General features: G+C 30.0%; 1 protein-coding gene across 2 annotated transcripts in view; it reads left to right on the forward strand.

Moving 5' to 3' along the window:
• Positions 1–18,014, forward strand: part of LOC136976643 (basic helix-loop-helix ARNT-like protein 2) — a 132,939-nt gene that overhangs the window by 87,552 nt on the left and 27,373 nt on the right. For both annotated transcript variants that reach the window (XM_067271990.1, XM_067271989.1), the window contains 3 exons: positions 3,065–3,159; positions 7,725–7,814; positions 14,066–14,171. In XM_067271990.1, coding sequence (XP_067128091.1) covers positions 3,065–3,159; positions 7,725–7,814; positions 14,066–14,171 — 291 coding nt within the window. The remainder of the gene's footprint in view (positions 1–3,064; positions 3,160–7,724; positions 7,815–14,065; positions 14,172–18,014) is intronic.

Genomic DNA, 18,014 nt, shown 5'->3' on the forward strand with positions numbered 1-18,014 from the left:
AAGAATGGGGAATTTCCATCCAAGAAAATGAAATTAATCCCATCTTCACTAGTTCCCGATTACAGTACCATCCATGATAAAACTAGTAGTTCCATTGTCTCTCTTTGTTGCCCTCTTGAAATTAACATTTTTAATTCAGTGATATTTTTTATAGGATACCTATTTTTTGAGTTATTCCAGAGGATAGATTAAAATGGACCATTTATGGCTAAATATGTAATTGTTATAAATTCCAATGACATAAAAGAGTTGCATGATTGCTAGAAGCCTAAATTAAATTATATAGACTTTTTTTCTAACATAGTTACCAGACTTATACAAGAAACTTTGTAGTAGAATTGTAAACGCTTTTTATTTTCTATAAATTATTGGATTAAACATTTAAATACTACATAAGATTTGAGTATAACTGTTATTTTTATACAATAATTTTAAAAAGTTTTTTTATTAAATGCATTGTTCATTTTTAAAATGTTTAGAAAGCTGTTTCATAAGGCATTTCTTGGAATGTCAGTTTGAAATGTTAAACTGATGATGATTCATGAAGAACCAGAGACGTTTTTTAAAATAAACAATTTGGATATCTTAAGAAGCAGTAGTAGTCTCTTTCTTTATAGATGTTGTCAGCAGTCATTTAATTATATCAAAATTAGTAAAAAAAAACTTTGATAACTACAGCCAAATTTTTATTACAATAATCATTGTCTTTAGGCAATAGACATTCTTAAAAAGTTGAGGCTGATAGAATAAAAATGCATATGGTTGATTATGCATAATTATTGTTGGTCTTAATCAGTGCTTAAAACATTAATCATTTTAATTGTTATTTTTTCAATCTACAATAGTATAAAACATTTTTCACTTCAATGTTCTAGCTGTTGTTACTCTCAGCTAACACGACATGGTCTGAGAGACCATTAGGGAATTTAATTTTCCTGTAACTTTTCTTGTTAGCAAAGAAAATTGTCTCTCCCTACACTTTTAAAAGCCAGTTCAAAAGCAAAGCACATAATAATCTGTAATAGTATTTGTTTTATTCCAGTTTGTTTTCATGAACATTCAAGACCACTGCAAGCAACACAAAAAAATCTAGTAAAATTAAGTTACTGCATAATATTGATGTTAGTAACATATAATAAAATTACAGTTTAATTTAAAATCCAAATACTATCTAATATTATAGGCAATATTGACATATTATTATCTAATTATTTATAATTTCAAAAATGTTTGTAACATTTTCCAATGTGATTTTATGAAGATTTTGGTGAAATTGATTGGCATATTCACTGATGTGTAGGAGACAGAAGAATACAAAGATTCCTATGGAATTCTCTTACAACATTAAAATAACTTTTGGTGTTGCTAATGAAAAAAACATAGAAATTGTAGCTACAGAAGAAGCCTTCAAGAAGCCTTCTACCCTGCAAAACTGAAAATAAAAACTAAATATCCATGTTTGATGCACAAAGACTTTGCATGCACAATTAAGGCATAAAAATAATTTATTTTGTGTAAATAATACATATTTCTAAGGGAAAAAAATTAATAATTCTGACATTATTACAACAAAATTCAATTTATTCTTTATTTTATAATACAAATAAAATCTTATGGACTTCATTTGTAATATAGAATAAGATAAGGACTGGAGATAACTGCTCCTAAATTAACAATGATAGTAAAGATGGTACCATTATACTACAGAATATCAGGCATTGAATGAATTACTATTAATTAATTATAATACAGTAGAATCAATAGAGTCTGTCACTCACAGTCCGACATGTCTCATATCCAGCACTTTGCCTTACGGCAGCAAAATTTATGTTACTACTTGATGTATGTGACAGAGAGAGACTGATTTACAATACAATGTGTGTATACTGTCAGTCGCTAATTGTTTGTTGCTTGTGCAATTGAAAAAACAGTCACAATCATGATTAATAAGATAAGCCAGTGTTTTTAAAAGTGGGCGATGTCACCCCTTGGGGACATTGGAATTATTCAAGGGGACATTAGGCATGATAGGAGGGTCCATGTATACAGAACAGGGGCATTAATAACAGTCACAACCAAAGGGGTGATGATCCAAAAAAGTTTGAGAAGCACTGTGATAAACTAATCTTTGGTTCAAGTGTACAGTATGCACAGTACATACACAGAAAATTCAGTAATTTGACAATTTGCCATAATCTGACGGGTGTCCAATATCTGTCAGATTACAGAGACCCTACTGTAATTAGAATTTATTAATATTCAAGTTATGAAACAAAACAATCTAAAGAACCATAATTAACTCCAGTAAATACAAATTTTTAAATTTAAAATGCATTTGAAAACTGGGATGTTTTTGAGACATTTACAATGCTTTAAACATCTCTCAAAACCCAATTCATTAGTATAAAGCCACACCAACTGCCATATAAGATCAGGCTATTATAATTTCAGCAATTGTAATCACAAAAAAATAGCCCAATCTTATACAATAGTTGATGTGGCATACAACATTGTTCTATGAGCATTCCAATTCAGAAACGTTGGTCCTAAAGGTCGTTGAGGTGATGAAAAACATTAATCATGAAAAATAAAGTCTAATGTGTTTTTATTCAAGTTATACATTTTTTGTTTTAACACATCTTTTTAATGTCAGAATCAATAAAATTAGATTTTCCACTAATGTAGTCTTATTTAATTAAGTCCCCTGTTTAATGTTATCAGTTGGTTATTATTATTGATATAGGTGAGTTGCAAATAACTTCAGAATTCGCCTATATCTAATCATCTAAACTTATATTACGTATTTTGATTTTCTGATTCAATTATTTATTGTGTATAACAACAAATAATCAAATTAGATATAATATGATATAATATAATAAATCATATATGAAAGAAAGGTTTAGCATATTACTTTTTTCTTTCAGCAGTGAATTTGTTGTCTATTCTATTGTTATTGTATTATACTGTGCTATTTTATAATTCAAATATTAAAATATTTAAAATTATAACTTATGAAATTTAATTATATTTGAATTAAATTATTAAATGTATTTAATTATAGGTCCTTTAATTGGTAATCATAAACATTCATTAAAACCTTACTTTAAATGGAGACCAAATTGTCTTGATGCAGATAACATATGGAAAATATTAGAGGTAAGTTTTTAATTGATTACAAAATCATTGTAGAATATATGGTAGCATATAATCTGCACCAGTTTATACCTGTTGAAGGCAGTAATCAGTTCAGAAAGTACCATCTCAAACTTTGAAACAGATTTTTTCTATGTTTTATTTCTGTTAGCATCATGGTATATGCAATTATAAAATAAATGAAATGGAAAAACAAAATACTGAATGGAAAATTCTAAACTTTGTAAGTGTCAAAAATAGAAAATGACTGCTGAACAATAAAAGTTTTAATTGCATTATTTTGTTTCTTTTGTACTAATCTAATAATAATAATAACAACAACAACAACAACAACTTTCCCGTGGTCACCACCTGGTCATGATGGGAGAGCCCAGTAATTTTAGTGATCCATAGAGCAATTCAGGTTGGAATGCAAGCTCCTGTAGGGACACCCATGTCAGTAAGGTCTATGGGGAGAAATGAAGCTAAGAGTGATCACACCCACATTCTGTAGAGATATTTATCATGGTAGTAACCAGATCCAAGTGTGATACCAGCTCGGACGTCATCTGGGTTAACAAAGTCCGCGTTCATGGGTTAGGCAGAGGCTCACATTCAAAAAATAGGCCACAGTCTCCCTTGGTTACCGGTGGCAAAAGCAGTGTCGGCCCAAGCATGGCTACTGCAATGCCCTCAACAGATGTGAGGAATCAACCTAGCCTTGATGTTTTTGTGGCAATGTATCCACAGACCACAAAGCCTGGAAAACATGCCAATGATTGAAATGGACAATAGAAATGAACGAGTTTATCATCCATACTTACTACACCATCACAAGACTCGAAACAAACATGACAGCATACAGACAACAACTACACCATAGATTCACACAATAATATCTTCACCTCACTGTCACCAAACAAAGGGTTATTGATCAAAAAAGAACAATTATACACAACAACCTTATTCCACAAACAACACTTGAACTTATCAAACAACAGGTTGCTGATCACATACATCAACAGACAGAAACATTTAACATTAATGAAGATCACATAACCTGTCAGGATAATCCAGGAACAAGCACTGATTATAGCACACACACACACAACAATTACCACTTCCTCAACCACCACTGATAACATAGACATAAATTTAGTTAATACGCTCTCACTTATATTTCAGGAAACACTCACTACCACACTATATTTATTCAATTTCTACACTCTCAGACTTTCATACATTAGTTTATGCTGGGGTAATCAGAGTAATGAAACACCATGGACTGAAAATACAATTTGCAGACAGATACACAGAAAACACAATTCTATCACAAGCTTGCCTGGCAGAAAAGAATAGAAACACAAATAAATGACATTAAACAGCAATTAGGCAGGCTGACACAATACACTAAAAACAATATAACACCCAAATTAAGGAAACAGCTCAAAAACATTTTTAAGAAAATAAAAACACACACGAAACATGAACATCACAACACATGCATTACAGAATACATTGATACACTAAAACAAAAACTTGCTGCCAAAGCACGTAGACTCAAACGATACAAAACATGTACACTGCGAAAACAACAAAATAAATTATTTACAAACAATGAAAAACTCTTTTACAGGCAAATTAATAACAAAGCAAACACTGATACACAGCACAGTGACACACCAACAGAAGAAGAACTCACAACTTATTGGTCTTCTCTTTGGTCCAGTGCTGTCACGCACAATGCTGATGCAGGCTGGATCGAGGAGGAGAACAGAAACTTGCACAACATACCAACTATGCCCTGTGCTGAAATAAACATACATGATTTCTAATACACTGTTAACAGAATACACAACTGGAAGACACTTTGTGTAGACAACATTCATAATTTCTGGTACAAAAAGTTTACATCACTGCACCAGGAATTAGCTAAACACCTAATACACATCATCATCAATCCACAAGATATGCCAAAATTTCTTACTCAGGGCATCGCCTACATGAAACCTAAAAACAACAATATCACAGATCCCACACAATACAGACCAATTACATGTCTTCCAACACTCTACAAATTATTGACATCCTGTATCGCAAACAAAATATACAAACATGTTGATGAACACAACATTCTTATAGAACAACAAAAGAAGGTTGTCGTAGAAATCACAGAGGATGCAAAGAACTCATAGATTCAGTCATTCTATAGAAAGCACACAAATGACACAGAAACATACACATGGCATATATAGACTACAGAAAAGCATTCGACAGTGTTCCACACAGTTGGCTGCTACATGTTCTACACACGTATAAAATACATCCATTACTCATTGCATTCTTCCAAAACACTATGCAACACTGGAGAACAACACTACATCTTAGGATTCATAACACTTCTATACAAACAAACCAAATATTCATTAGGCAAGGAATTTTTCAAGGAGATTTGTTGAGTCCTCTCTGGTTCTGCTTAGCCTTGAACCCATTATCCAACATGTTAAACATGTAATATGGTTACAATATCAGACATGAAAAAACAACACAGTTTACACTGTCACATCTCGTGTACGTGGATGACATAAAACTTTATGCATCCACACAAAAACAACTTCATCAACTCCTACAAATTGCCAAGGATATACAAATGGAGTTTGGCCTAGACAAATGCAAAACACTTCACATAGAGAAAAGAATCCTGAAGAAAGATGATTTTGCACTTGGAAATGGGGACGTTATTGAATCCATGGAAAAGTGTGAGTTCTACAAGTATTTAGGATTTCAACAGGCCAAACTAACAGAACATACACAAATAAAGCAAAGATTAATTAAAGAATACCAAAGTAAGTTAAATGCTATTCTCAGAACACAATTAAAGCAGTAAACGCACATGTCATCCCAGTATTCACATATTCTTTTGGAGTTACACATTGAACTCATGCAGATCTTGAGCAACTCCAAACAAAAACAAGGACAGCACTCACTAAGCATAAACAACATCATCCTAAATCCACCATAGAAAGGTTAACCCTTCCACGTAAAGATGGTGGACGTGGCCCAACTGACATAGTTAACCTTCATTACAAACAAATACAGTCACTGCGAGAGTTTTTCCACAGAAAACAAGAAACATCACAGTTACATAAAGCAGTAACTCTAGCAGACTCAAATAACAAACACTCATGTCATACGGACACAACACAACATATAAAAAAGCATAGACACTATTAAGCAATCGTGGGCTCGAAAGGCACTCCATGGCAGGCATCCTTATGACCTGGCCCAGGATTTTGTTGACAAAACTGATGAAAATACTTCCACTAATTCATATAAATATAAATTAAACAGTGTAGGACTTACACTGTTTAATACAGTAAAAAGGTATTAAACAGGGTTATACAACTTTTAATGTATAAAATATATCAGATATTTTATTATTCAGAGATGCAAGCTTCAGAATTAGTATATACTTGGATTAAACAATTTACAAACTTTTAATTAAGTAAGACCCATTTTCCATAATTACTTCCATGAAATATATATTTAATGAGTCAAAGGCAGCATTGCAAATCCATAAAAGATGCATAAAGTTTGCCCATTTTACTTAAGACACTTTTGAATTAATGTATGCAAAACAAAGTATTATCAATTGTAGAGAATACTGAGAGAAAAACCAATTTGAAAACTAGAAAAAATCTTTTCATTATAATTGCTTGAATTTTTGGTTAACACATTTGCTGCTCATTGGTGTAATTTTGCCTCATGACTTTCATGTTATACTGAATTGCGTTAACTGGCAGCATTTGTGTTAAGAGAACTTTTCAAAAACCTTTCATAAAACAGGTAATGCTGATATACTTCTATAATTTTGTGATAGATTACTTTTCTTATAAATAAAAATATGAATTATGTTTATACTCATCACTTGCAGAAACTATTGCCTCTATAACTTTATATTTTATATAAATCTTTGTTGTGAATAAAATTTATGTATAATTATGTTGTTCTAAAAATTGTGTTTTTAATTTTCTAATAATTAAAATTTTTTTTGAATTATCATATGTATTTTATAATATTTATAATGAGTTCTGTTTAATAAATAGTTAATAATCTGTTTTAAGTTATGTAAAATGATTATACAGTAGAGAGTCGTTAATCGGAACCCCGGTAATCGGAACGATTTTCAGTTGGACTGTGTCGTGCTGAATTGAACGTTTTTGATACTAGATTTACTTCTAAAGTATAATTTTCATGTTTTTATATTCTTCAATTATTTATTTTGTTTGTACAAAATGAAGAAATAATTTTTAACGATACGATAGCCTCGATTATTATTATAAAAATTTTCGTTAGGCTTAAAATCAACGAAAATTCAACACGAAGCGACACGCAACGGAGAAAAATTTGAACATCGGACAGGTTAATATATTTTTTCGTACATAATCAGTAATCGGAACAAATCACTAATCTGAACAACCCCAGTCCCCAATTGATTCCAATTTTCGACTCTCTACTGTACTGTAAAATAAAAATCATATTAAATGTTTAATTATTAGGCTATCTAACAATGAATTATTATTTTTAAGGCAGTCGATGGATTTCTTTTATTGACAACTGGATCTGGAAAAATTATATATATTTCACAATCTGTTGAACAGTTTTTAGGACATCAACATGTGAGTAATTTGATTTCAAATTAATGAATACAAATATGAACATCAACCAAAACCCAATTCATGGTAAATAAACACCCACAATTGCCATAAATAACCAGGCTATATTTTGGAAATAATAATTATGAATTACAAATAAATTTGGCACTAGAGGAAAGTGTCAGGTGCCATCTTGTATTAAATTTAATAATTATAATATTTAATTAATTAATTTAGAATAAACTGGAAGAAAAGAATTGGCAAGTTTGAGCCCTGCTTTGGGCTGATTCTTTTCTTCCAGTTTATTCTAAATTAATTAATTAAATATTATAATTATTAAATTTAATACAAGATGGCACCTAACACTTTCCTCTAGTGCCAAATTTATTTGTAATTCATAATTATTATTTCCAAAATATAGCCTGGTTATTTATGGCACTTGTGGGTATCTAAATGAATGAATATTGACAAAACATAATTACATTTTTCCATTACAGTATTTGTTTATAATTTTCTATTTTAGTATTAATAAAGATTACTTATATTTATATATGAAATGAGATGTCTACAGATGGCTGGGCTGGGCATTAAGAAGCATATGCAGAATGCAATTTAAGAAAGAATACAAAGAGCTTCTTATGACATATAATGATGTATATTTTAATATGATACAGAAAACATTACAAAATGAAGAACACTAAACAAATCATCTTGATATTAATTATTAAATGAATATTAATTGTTTTGAAGCGAACATGTTGTTTGTGCTATGTCATTGCTTCTTTTTTTTCTTTAACTCTAACAGTTTGTCTTTTTTCCCGCCTGCGCAGGAGGCCTGTGCACAACATTGGACTCGACCAAGTCATGTCGACATGGGGGATGGGCATCACATACATATATACATACATACGTACATACATATATATATAATAGTTACAGTATGTTGTAGGTAATTACTATACTTCAATCTATTATTAATTCTTTTAGGAAAAAGTTGTATAATTTAATACAATTACTTTTTTTGTCAGTAATTTGATATATCCATTATGCTAGTATTCCATGATCAAAATTTGTTTGGAGATTTGCAAAAATAAATATTACAGTTTATGCAAATGAATTATTAATGTTAATTTTGTGCAATCATTTATTTTATTTAGTTTGTATTTATTTCACAGTAAAGGCTAGAGATGATTGGTCCTCACAAAACAAGGCAAAAAATATACTGAAGCTAAAATCAAGAAATTTACAACTAAAATATGATAATAAAAAGAGATTAATCAACTCTTTAGATTTAGTAAGATGTATTAAGTCACTCTGGAAAGAAACAAAGTCACCATTTATCAATTTTGCATTGTTGATGTAAACGCAGGATATACAGCAGGATGTTTTTTTTTTTTCCAGGATATACCTCATATATCCCGAAAAAAGAAAATTCCAATAAACAACAAAAAAGAATCCACTTAGGACATTACCTTAAGGAAGGGCCACACAAGGGGAGAAAACTCTACAAAAACAAACTTATCGAGTTTTACTTTACATTTCCATAATAAAAAGTAGTTGTTAAATCACATAATGATGGCTCTATCAATCACATATAAAGAGGAGAAAGTATAAAGAAATGATGGAACAATGGAATCAAATACACTACTGGTCATTAAAATTGCTATACCAGGAAGGAATGCAAATAAGAGATTGATATTTATTAGACACATACATCATAGTGGGAAGAACAAGAAATTAAATTTTCAGGAAATTTGGAGGTATAGATCTTGAGAAATCAATATTCAAAGCAGTCACCTCTGGCAGCAATAATAGCACTTATCTGCCTGGGCATGGAGCTGAACAGGGATTGGATGGCATATATGGGTACAGCATCCATGCAGCTTCAACACTATGCCACAGGTCGTCGACCATAGTGACTGGTGAGTGGTGACGTGTCAGTTGCTTGGCAACCATGGACCAGACATTTTCAATTGGTGAGAGATCAGGAGAACATGCTGCCCAGGGCAACAGTCAAACGTGTTCTGTATCAAGGAAGGTCAGGACAATACGGGCAACATGTGGTTGTGCATTGTCCTGCTGAAATATAGCATTACGGAGGCCTCGAATATAGGGCACAGCACATCAGAAATGTAACGGCTGCTGTTTAAAGTGCTGGAAATGCAAACAAGAGGTGATCAAGATGTGTATCCGATGGCATCCCATACCATCACTCCAGGTAATGGGCCAGTATGACAATGTCAAATACATGCTGGCAATGTGCATTCTCCACGATGTCACTAAACATGGATGTAGCCATCATGGTGCTCTAAACAGAACCGGGATTTATCTGAAAAGATGACGTGACACCATTCCTGCATCTAGGTTCGTCATTGATCACACTATTGGAGGCATTCCTACTTGTGATGCAGCATCAAGGGTAACTGAAGTCATGGTTGCCATGCTGACAGTCCACACTGCTGCAAACATCTTTGAACTGTTTGTGCAGACACTTGTCTTGCAAACAATCCCATTTCTTGACTAAGGGTTCATGACATGGCTGTACGATCCGTTAAGGCCGTGCGGATAAGATGTCTGTTTTTTTGGCTGTTAGTGATGGGGCCGCTGAGATCCTGTGCAGCATTTCGTATGACTGTCCTGAACCCATCGATTCCATATTCTGCTGACAGTCATGGGATCACGTCCAATGTGAGCAGCAATACTGCAGTATGATAAACTGCAATCCCAGTAGACTATAATTAGACCTCCATCAAAGTCAGACACGTGCTGGTAGGCATTTCTCCTCCTTGCACGAGGCATAACAACAACATTCTTACCAGAAAAAACATTCAAATGCAATTTCTGTATAAGAAACCTGCTGTAAAATCTGTTCTTTTATACACATTGTAGGTGTCACTACCTCCACCGCTTTGCATGAATGTGTTGAAAAGCTAATCTCTTGCATAATACAGCATGTTCTATCTGTCATGCAAATTTCATGTGTGTGGAGTGCCACCTTCCTGGTGTAGCAATTTTAATGGCCAGTAGTGTATCTAAGTAGACTTTTCATTTTGTGTATTCTGTGACTTTTCATTCATATAAGTAAATGTTTCATTCTGTGTATAGATAAGATTAGTTGTAGTTAAAAAATATCCCTAATATTACAATGCTGAAAATTATCGATTCTATACTGTAGAATCATAAAGGCAATTGAATAAAATGTTTTAAAAAATTTTCAATATTACTGGTTGTAACATGATTTGTTTGTATAAATTTTTTTTGTTTTTGGACACAGTGATTATTAATGGGGATTTCCATCAATTCAAAACGTAATTGTGATAAAGTAGCTCTGGAAAAATAAAACAAAATACAGTAGCAGCAGTCTGTATGATATTTTTATAGAAAATAGTAGGAACATTATCTGAACACTATTATAAGCTGGAGTAGACTGAATAGGGATTTTTGGCTGAATACTGAATAATTATTCATATGTTACTGTTGAATACCAAATATTCTAGACTTTGACTACAAATACTGAATATTTGGTTGAATATCAGATGATTTATTTAGAATTGCATTAAACAAAAGATGGCTGTTCTAAACAAGCTTATTTTAACAAAACCAAAGCTTTAGAATAAAGTGGAATGCAGCATCTTCTATTTAATAATGAAGTTGACTAAATTAAGTATGCTTCTCTAGCCCAAAGTTAAACTTACATTAAACAAATAGCTTATGCTTACAATGAAAATGGCTTATCATATCAAGAACCAGACTCAAATTATTCAAGAATTTGAGTCTGATTCCTTCCCCAAATTAATTAGTTATTCAAGAATAACTTTAATTAATTTGGAGAATACATTTTGGATACACAGCCCTTCATCAGCCCATTCAAGGTTAGACTTATAGCAGTAAACACATAAATATCTAAAATATTGTAACAAACACAGTAACACAGTTTAAAGACTGATATTATTGTCTGGGCAAACTGTACATAAGCTCAGGCTTCTAAGATAACTTTTGTGGTTTCGTTTTGAAATTTTTAAAAAAAATTTCCACATTAGATTTTGATGATTTTGGTGTCAAAATGCTCAGTGGAATCCTGGCATGTGCATAAAATAATTTCTGGAAAATATAATTAACTCTGAGATAAGATATAATCAAAAAACAAAAATATTGACTTTCATCTCTTATATAACTAGAACTCACTTGTGCCTGTTACCGGTCACAGGCACAAGTGAGTTCTAGTTATATATTATACACCCCGGTGTGTATGAGGAAGATATATTTTCATCTCTTTGATGCTTAATAACAAAAAAGTATTTTGACATTTTTGGGTGCTGTTTTTTTAAAATCTAAAGCCAGAGAGTTGCTTCATACTTTTGCCAAGTTTGGTGAATTTTGGTTGAACTAAGAAAAGTTATCTGAGTTCAAAGAAAAAGGAACCAGGTTTATGTCCTATGTGGACAGCCCTCACATGCTGCACTTGCTCTCGCTGTTACAGCGGCTGTAGTGGCAGTAGTACTATCTCATTCCCACTAGATGACACCTTTTACTAGCTCCAATAATGGGGGAATTTTCCACAATTTTCTCCAATCAAAATATTCTGGAACTTTCTGGAATATTTCACTAGCAGTTTGTGATAGGGGTATTGCTCTGGAACCTTCTGGAACTGGAGCACAAGATTGGACCTGACCAGTATTGTTGAAGATTGAGGAAGACACAGTTCCCTCAGTCGAGACTGGACAAAATCTCAAACATGGCTGGTTTTAACGAGCGACTCCAATTTATTGAAGACTTTTCCACTTAAATGCGAAATAATTTTATTTTTTAGTTTAGTTTACTTTAGTTTAATTTAATTTTTTTAATATTACACTTTCTTTTTTTATTTGTAGTGTTCATCATATTTTTTTCTTTTAGCAACAATAAATCACTTTTAATTTTTTATTTGTGACATATTATTGCTCAAACTGCTTGTCCAAGCTAACTACATTAAGAAACATCATTTCTAGTTACTAAATGTAACTTACTTTACTAGTAAATATCACAGTGCACTGTGTATACAATTACATAAAATACTAAATTTAAAACTAATTAAAATACAATAGTAAAAACAATCAATGGTTGCAGTCCATCAGAAACTGGCAAATTATACTGATGTCTTCTTTAATTATATAAAACATAATATTGATTTTTACTCAGTTTAATTTTTTTTAGTTACCTTTATGTTGAAATAAGTAAACTTCAATTCATATTAATCTGTCTACATTATGCTGTTTGAACTATATCACAATTTTATATAAGTAATACATTGGTATCAAGGTTGTAGTAATGTCTAAACTTGTAACATCTAAAGTTGTATTAATATTGTAAAATTCTAATATTCAGAGGAACTTACTGTTTTTTAATAGTAAGTTTGCCTGAACATGCATTTAATTAGCCTGAAATGAAATAAATATTCTGTACATGAAATAATAGTAAAATAAGTACACTATTGTTTTATTATTATTAACGTTGATTTTATTATTATTTTAATAATAAATTCTTAGGAATTATGATTTTTCTATTTTAATGAAAATGTTATTGAAAAAACCAGCAATGAACAAGAAGTTTATTATAAAAAACAAATGCTTTTTACTGTTTTGATTGGTCAGGTTTGTAAATATCGAACAGTATATCAAATACATATTTATATTAGAACAAACGAACAAATGTCAAGCACATGGAACCTGACACATGAGGGATACAAATAGTAGAAACAAATGAAATAAACTAAACAAACTTAAAAATAATTATATTGAAATTTTTTTGGTTTTTTTTCTAATTTCAAAATGTATTTGATATTCTGTTTGATTTTACAAACCTGAAGAAGGCTATTCAAAACAGTGGAAAGCATTCATTTTTACATTAAATTTCTTCTTCGTTGCAGGTTTTTTGGTGATTTGTGTGTATCTTAGTACTTCCATTCAGTACTAAGATAAATACACAAATAAGATCAATGCTATTGAATTTATTTTAAAAACTTGTAAAATGAAAATTTTTTCTTAAATGTGGCTTTATTTAAGATTCTGTTTGTTAGAAAAATTAATTGAGAATGAATTCTGTAAAATTCAAAATTTTTATGTAATAATTTCATTCTAAAAATATAAAAACTTTAAAAGAACTTATAATTTATATTGTTTAATGATTACAGTGATATGTATTAAAACTGGGAAGTCCCAATAATTTATTTTCGTAACATAATTATGAAATTAATGCTTAATGTAACAAAATTAACAATACATTTTTTTCTTTCACAGATTGAAATGATAGGGCATTCCTTACTTTCTTTTGTTCATCCAGCTGATGTAGAAACAGTTCAAAATCAATTAGAAAAACTTGTGATGGTAACAAATGAACAAAAGGGTAATTCATTATATAAAATTTTAATATTTGAAAGCATCAATGCACTTTAGGATTACTATTATATGTTATATTTTATATAAACATTTGTTTCAAATTGTTTATAAGCTAAAAATCTTGATTTTTCTAGAGGAAGTAACTTTTTATTCAGTTAAAATATAGACTGTTTCGGTGTCTAGGAGTTAATTTATTTCTAGAGACTGTTTAGAAAGTGTAAAGCAAGAAATTGTTTGTATATAGTACATACTATTATAAACATGAGTTATGCTCCTAGGAATGAATTTTGACATGATGTTAAAAAAAAAAAAAAAAGAAAGAAAGAAGAGAGAGAAAAAACAGTAGCTTCAGTAAACTATGATTTATTAAACTCAAAAAGATTTCTTGTTGTAATGTAAAAAGAATTTATTTACATAAATTAAAATATTTAAAATGATTTATTTAATTATTGTAATCACTGCTTAACTGTAGAAAACATCATATAGATATTTGAAAAGTTTTAAAGAATAATTGTATTGTATTTTATGAAACCGTGTCCTTTTCCATATTCCTGAATTATTAAACACTAGTTTTATAGTGTATTTCGAAGACACTTGGCAAGTTTTTCATCAATTATCTTTATTTAGTTGAGTTGATACAATACATCTTTTTTGTACATGTTTTGGGCTATGCCCCTCCTAGGTCAACTGTAATATAATGCATATTGTTTATTTATTACAGTATGGAGAAAGTACATAAAAATGAAGCTTTTTTCCGCCCCCTTTCCGAAGAAAGGGGACAGAAAAAAGCTTAATTTTTATGTACTTTCTTAAAAAGGATAAAAAAAAAAAAGAGTTATAACATACAGAAGTCATCGTGATAAGTTTGGGAAAAACAGCACTATTAGGTTGCTGAAATAATAATTTGATACAGATCCAAACTAGAAGCTAAATGAAGAGACAAAAAATATTTTGTTTTAATTAAAATTAATTGTTGGAAAAGTGTGTTCAGTGTCTTTATGTACTGATTTTTTTATATTTTGCATTTATGTATGCTTCTAAAATAAGAAGCTTTTAAAAAAAAAAAAGTAGAAGCATTCTAGCATACCTCACTGTATATGAAATTTGTTAAAAATTTTTAACAAATTTCATATACAGTGGGGTATGCTACAATTAACAGTCTTTATCTGAAAAATTAAAGTTTAAAATGAACATACATGCTATAATGAACATAGCTGACATAGCGCATACATGCACATGACATGTCAAGGTTTTTTCGATTTTGATTAGAGCATTAGTCATTGACTTTATTATATAGTTTGTAAGGTTCAAATATCTAAATATTTGTTTATTTGTAGCAATAAAAATATGTTTTAAAAATTATTCTGCTATATAATTGTAGCTGGCAAAATAGAGTGAAAAATCTGAATTATAGAACGAGACACGGTTTCATCAAACAAATCAACAAATGTAATTAACTTAGACATTAAGAAAGAAATAATTTCAAAATGAGAAGGTGGAAAGAATGTAGGAGATCTGAGTATTGAATATGGTATGGTTAAATCAAAAATTAGTACAATTTTAGAAACCAAGGAAGAAATAAAAAGTGCATAGGTTGCAAAGGAAATAACTAGATTAAGCAGTTTACATTGTAATATTACAGAACAGATGGAAATTTACATGTATAGTATATACAAGTTAAATTAGTTAATTTTATATTATTTTTACACTTATATTTTTGATTTTTGTATTTTATCTTTTCTGTTTAAATGGTTATATCACATTGTAAGTTTACTCAAGGCTTGGAATGGATTACACATAAGTACACATATTTCAATGAATGCTAGAATGAACAGATGCTATAAAAAACAAGGTTCTAGAACCGATTAGGTTCGTTCTAGCAATTCCCCACTGTATTTGAAAAAAAATTGAGTAAGATATTAGTTCTTTACATAAATTCTGATATTGCATAGATAACATTTTTCTATATAGCAAAAATAAATAAATCTTGAAAAATCATTAAAAACATTTTAAATTAGTGGTTTCAAATTTCCAATTCACAAACAGTTAAATTACCACAATTTCCTACGTATAACAGACATTAGTGTCTACTATGCAAAGCAAATTATTAGAACAAACATAAAAATGCTGCATAATGTGCATTGCCAAATACTCCACCATTTTGAAGTTGCCATTGAAAACATGTCATGTATAACCTGTATACAGTTTAGAAATTTTTAGACATTTCATTTTTTTTTTTTTTTTCCTCTATCTTTCTTGTTTTATTTCCATAGTAATTCCTTGTAAACATATAAGGGTGTTTTCAAATGGTATTGCCATTTCTTTCTATTGATATTACATTTGTTTTAATTTGTACTTGAAAAAAAATAGCAGGGCTTAAAGTACACCCTTTTTCTCTCCCAACGTTGTTCAACAGGTACTGTCATCTCACAGAAAAACAACATAGGTAAGTTTAAAAATAAAAATGTTTTAAATGAAAGAATGAAAACTATTGCAAATCTATGTCAAAATATTGCAAATGTATTCTAAAAGTTGCATGAATTGTCCTAATGATCAGTGATGGTGCAAAATATTCAAACAAGGGTGAATGAACCTATGCAATGAGCAGCAATCTGGCCACACACACAGAATAGTGCAGAAAACATTTTGGCCTATGGTTTGAAACTTTTGCTACATCTTCCTTACAGCTCTTATCTAGTGCTTAGTGACTACCACCTATTTGACCTTAAAAAATGGACTTTTGGGAATTAGTATTTTCAACCCAATGAAGCACTAGAAAAAGTGCATAAATGTTCCAGTTTTTAAAAGTAATTAGAAAAATTAGTTAGAGAAAAATTAATACACTCTTGTATAAATAAATGAAATTGAAAAAATGGAATATTTGAGATGAAACTGTTTAAATTGCATTAAGTGAAGAAAATGCAAAGTGGTACTGGATGAAAAAATTTTTTCTTGTTTTATTTATCCAATAATATGTGATAATCTAACTTTTATTAATCAATCAATCAATTAAGCTTTATTATTTGATATATGAACAAAAAATTTATACAGTTTATATGATGTGAACATGGAGAAACTGTCACCAAATAAAATTTGATGATAGAAATCAGGTGCCAGTATAGAAGCTTGAATATTTGAAAGTAAATTACAAGAACATTAACAGTAAGGTGTTTTCTCATATTCATCACTGTCATTTCACATAAAAAAACAGTCAGCATCATATGAGATATTAATTATTTTACCATTTAAGCTTATCAAAAACCTGTTTAATGTAAATTTTATACAGCTGATGACTTTATTTTATAACTCAAATTAGATAATAAATATTTCGTTAAGGAAAGTTTTGTTAAGGAGTCCCAACCCTATCCACTCAAGTAATGAACATCTTGTGACCAATATAAGTCTCTTAGTTATTGATCACAATCCAGAAGGAACAAACTCCCACTTTCAAAATACATATACAATATACATATCATAGAGGAGGACAGTCTTTTAATTATAACAGACCATTGCTCCAAAAAATGAAATAATATTAATTTGTAAAAGTTTCGTATATATTAATTGTCAATAATCATCTCCCAGTAATTCAATAAGTTTTATCCAAAAACTAAACAAATTTATCAATAAATTAATAGCAAAGGCTATTAATTTATAATACCATTTTCAGTACATCCATTAATATAAAAGGTTCTGATTTGTGCATGTGTGTTTATGTTAGATTATTATATTTTTTAAGCTTTTATTATTGTTTGAAAGACTAATAGTTATTAATGATAAACCAATTATTTATTTAAAAAAATAGCAATTATTACTTTATTAAATGTTTTATAACGTATGATTTTTCTTAAAT

The sequence above is a fragment of the Centruroides vittatus genome, unplaced genomic scaffold (assembly GCF_030686945.1).
Source record: "Centruroides vittatus isolate TY-2023 unplaced genomic scaffold, ASM3068694v2 contig_417, whole genome shotgun sequence".
NCBI lineage: Eukaryota > Metazoa > Arthropoda > Arachnida > Scorpiones > Buthidae > Centruroides > Centruroides vittatus.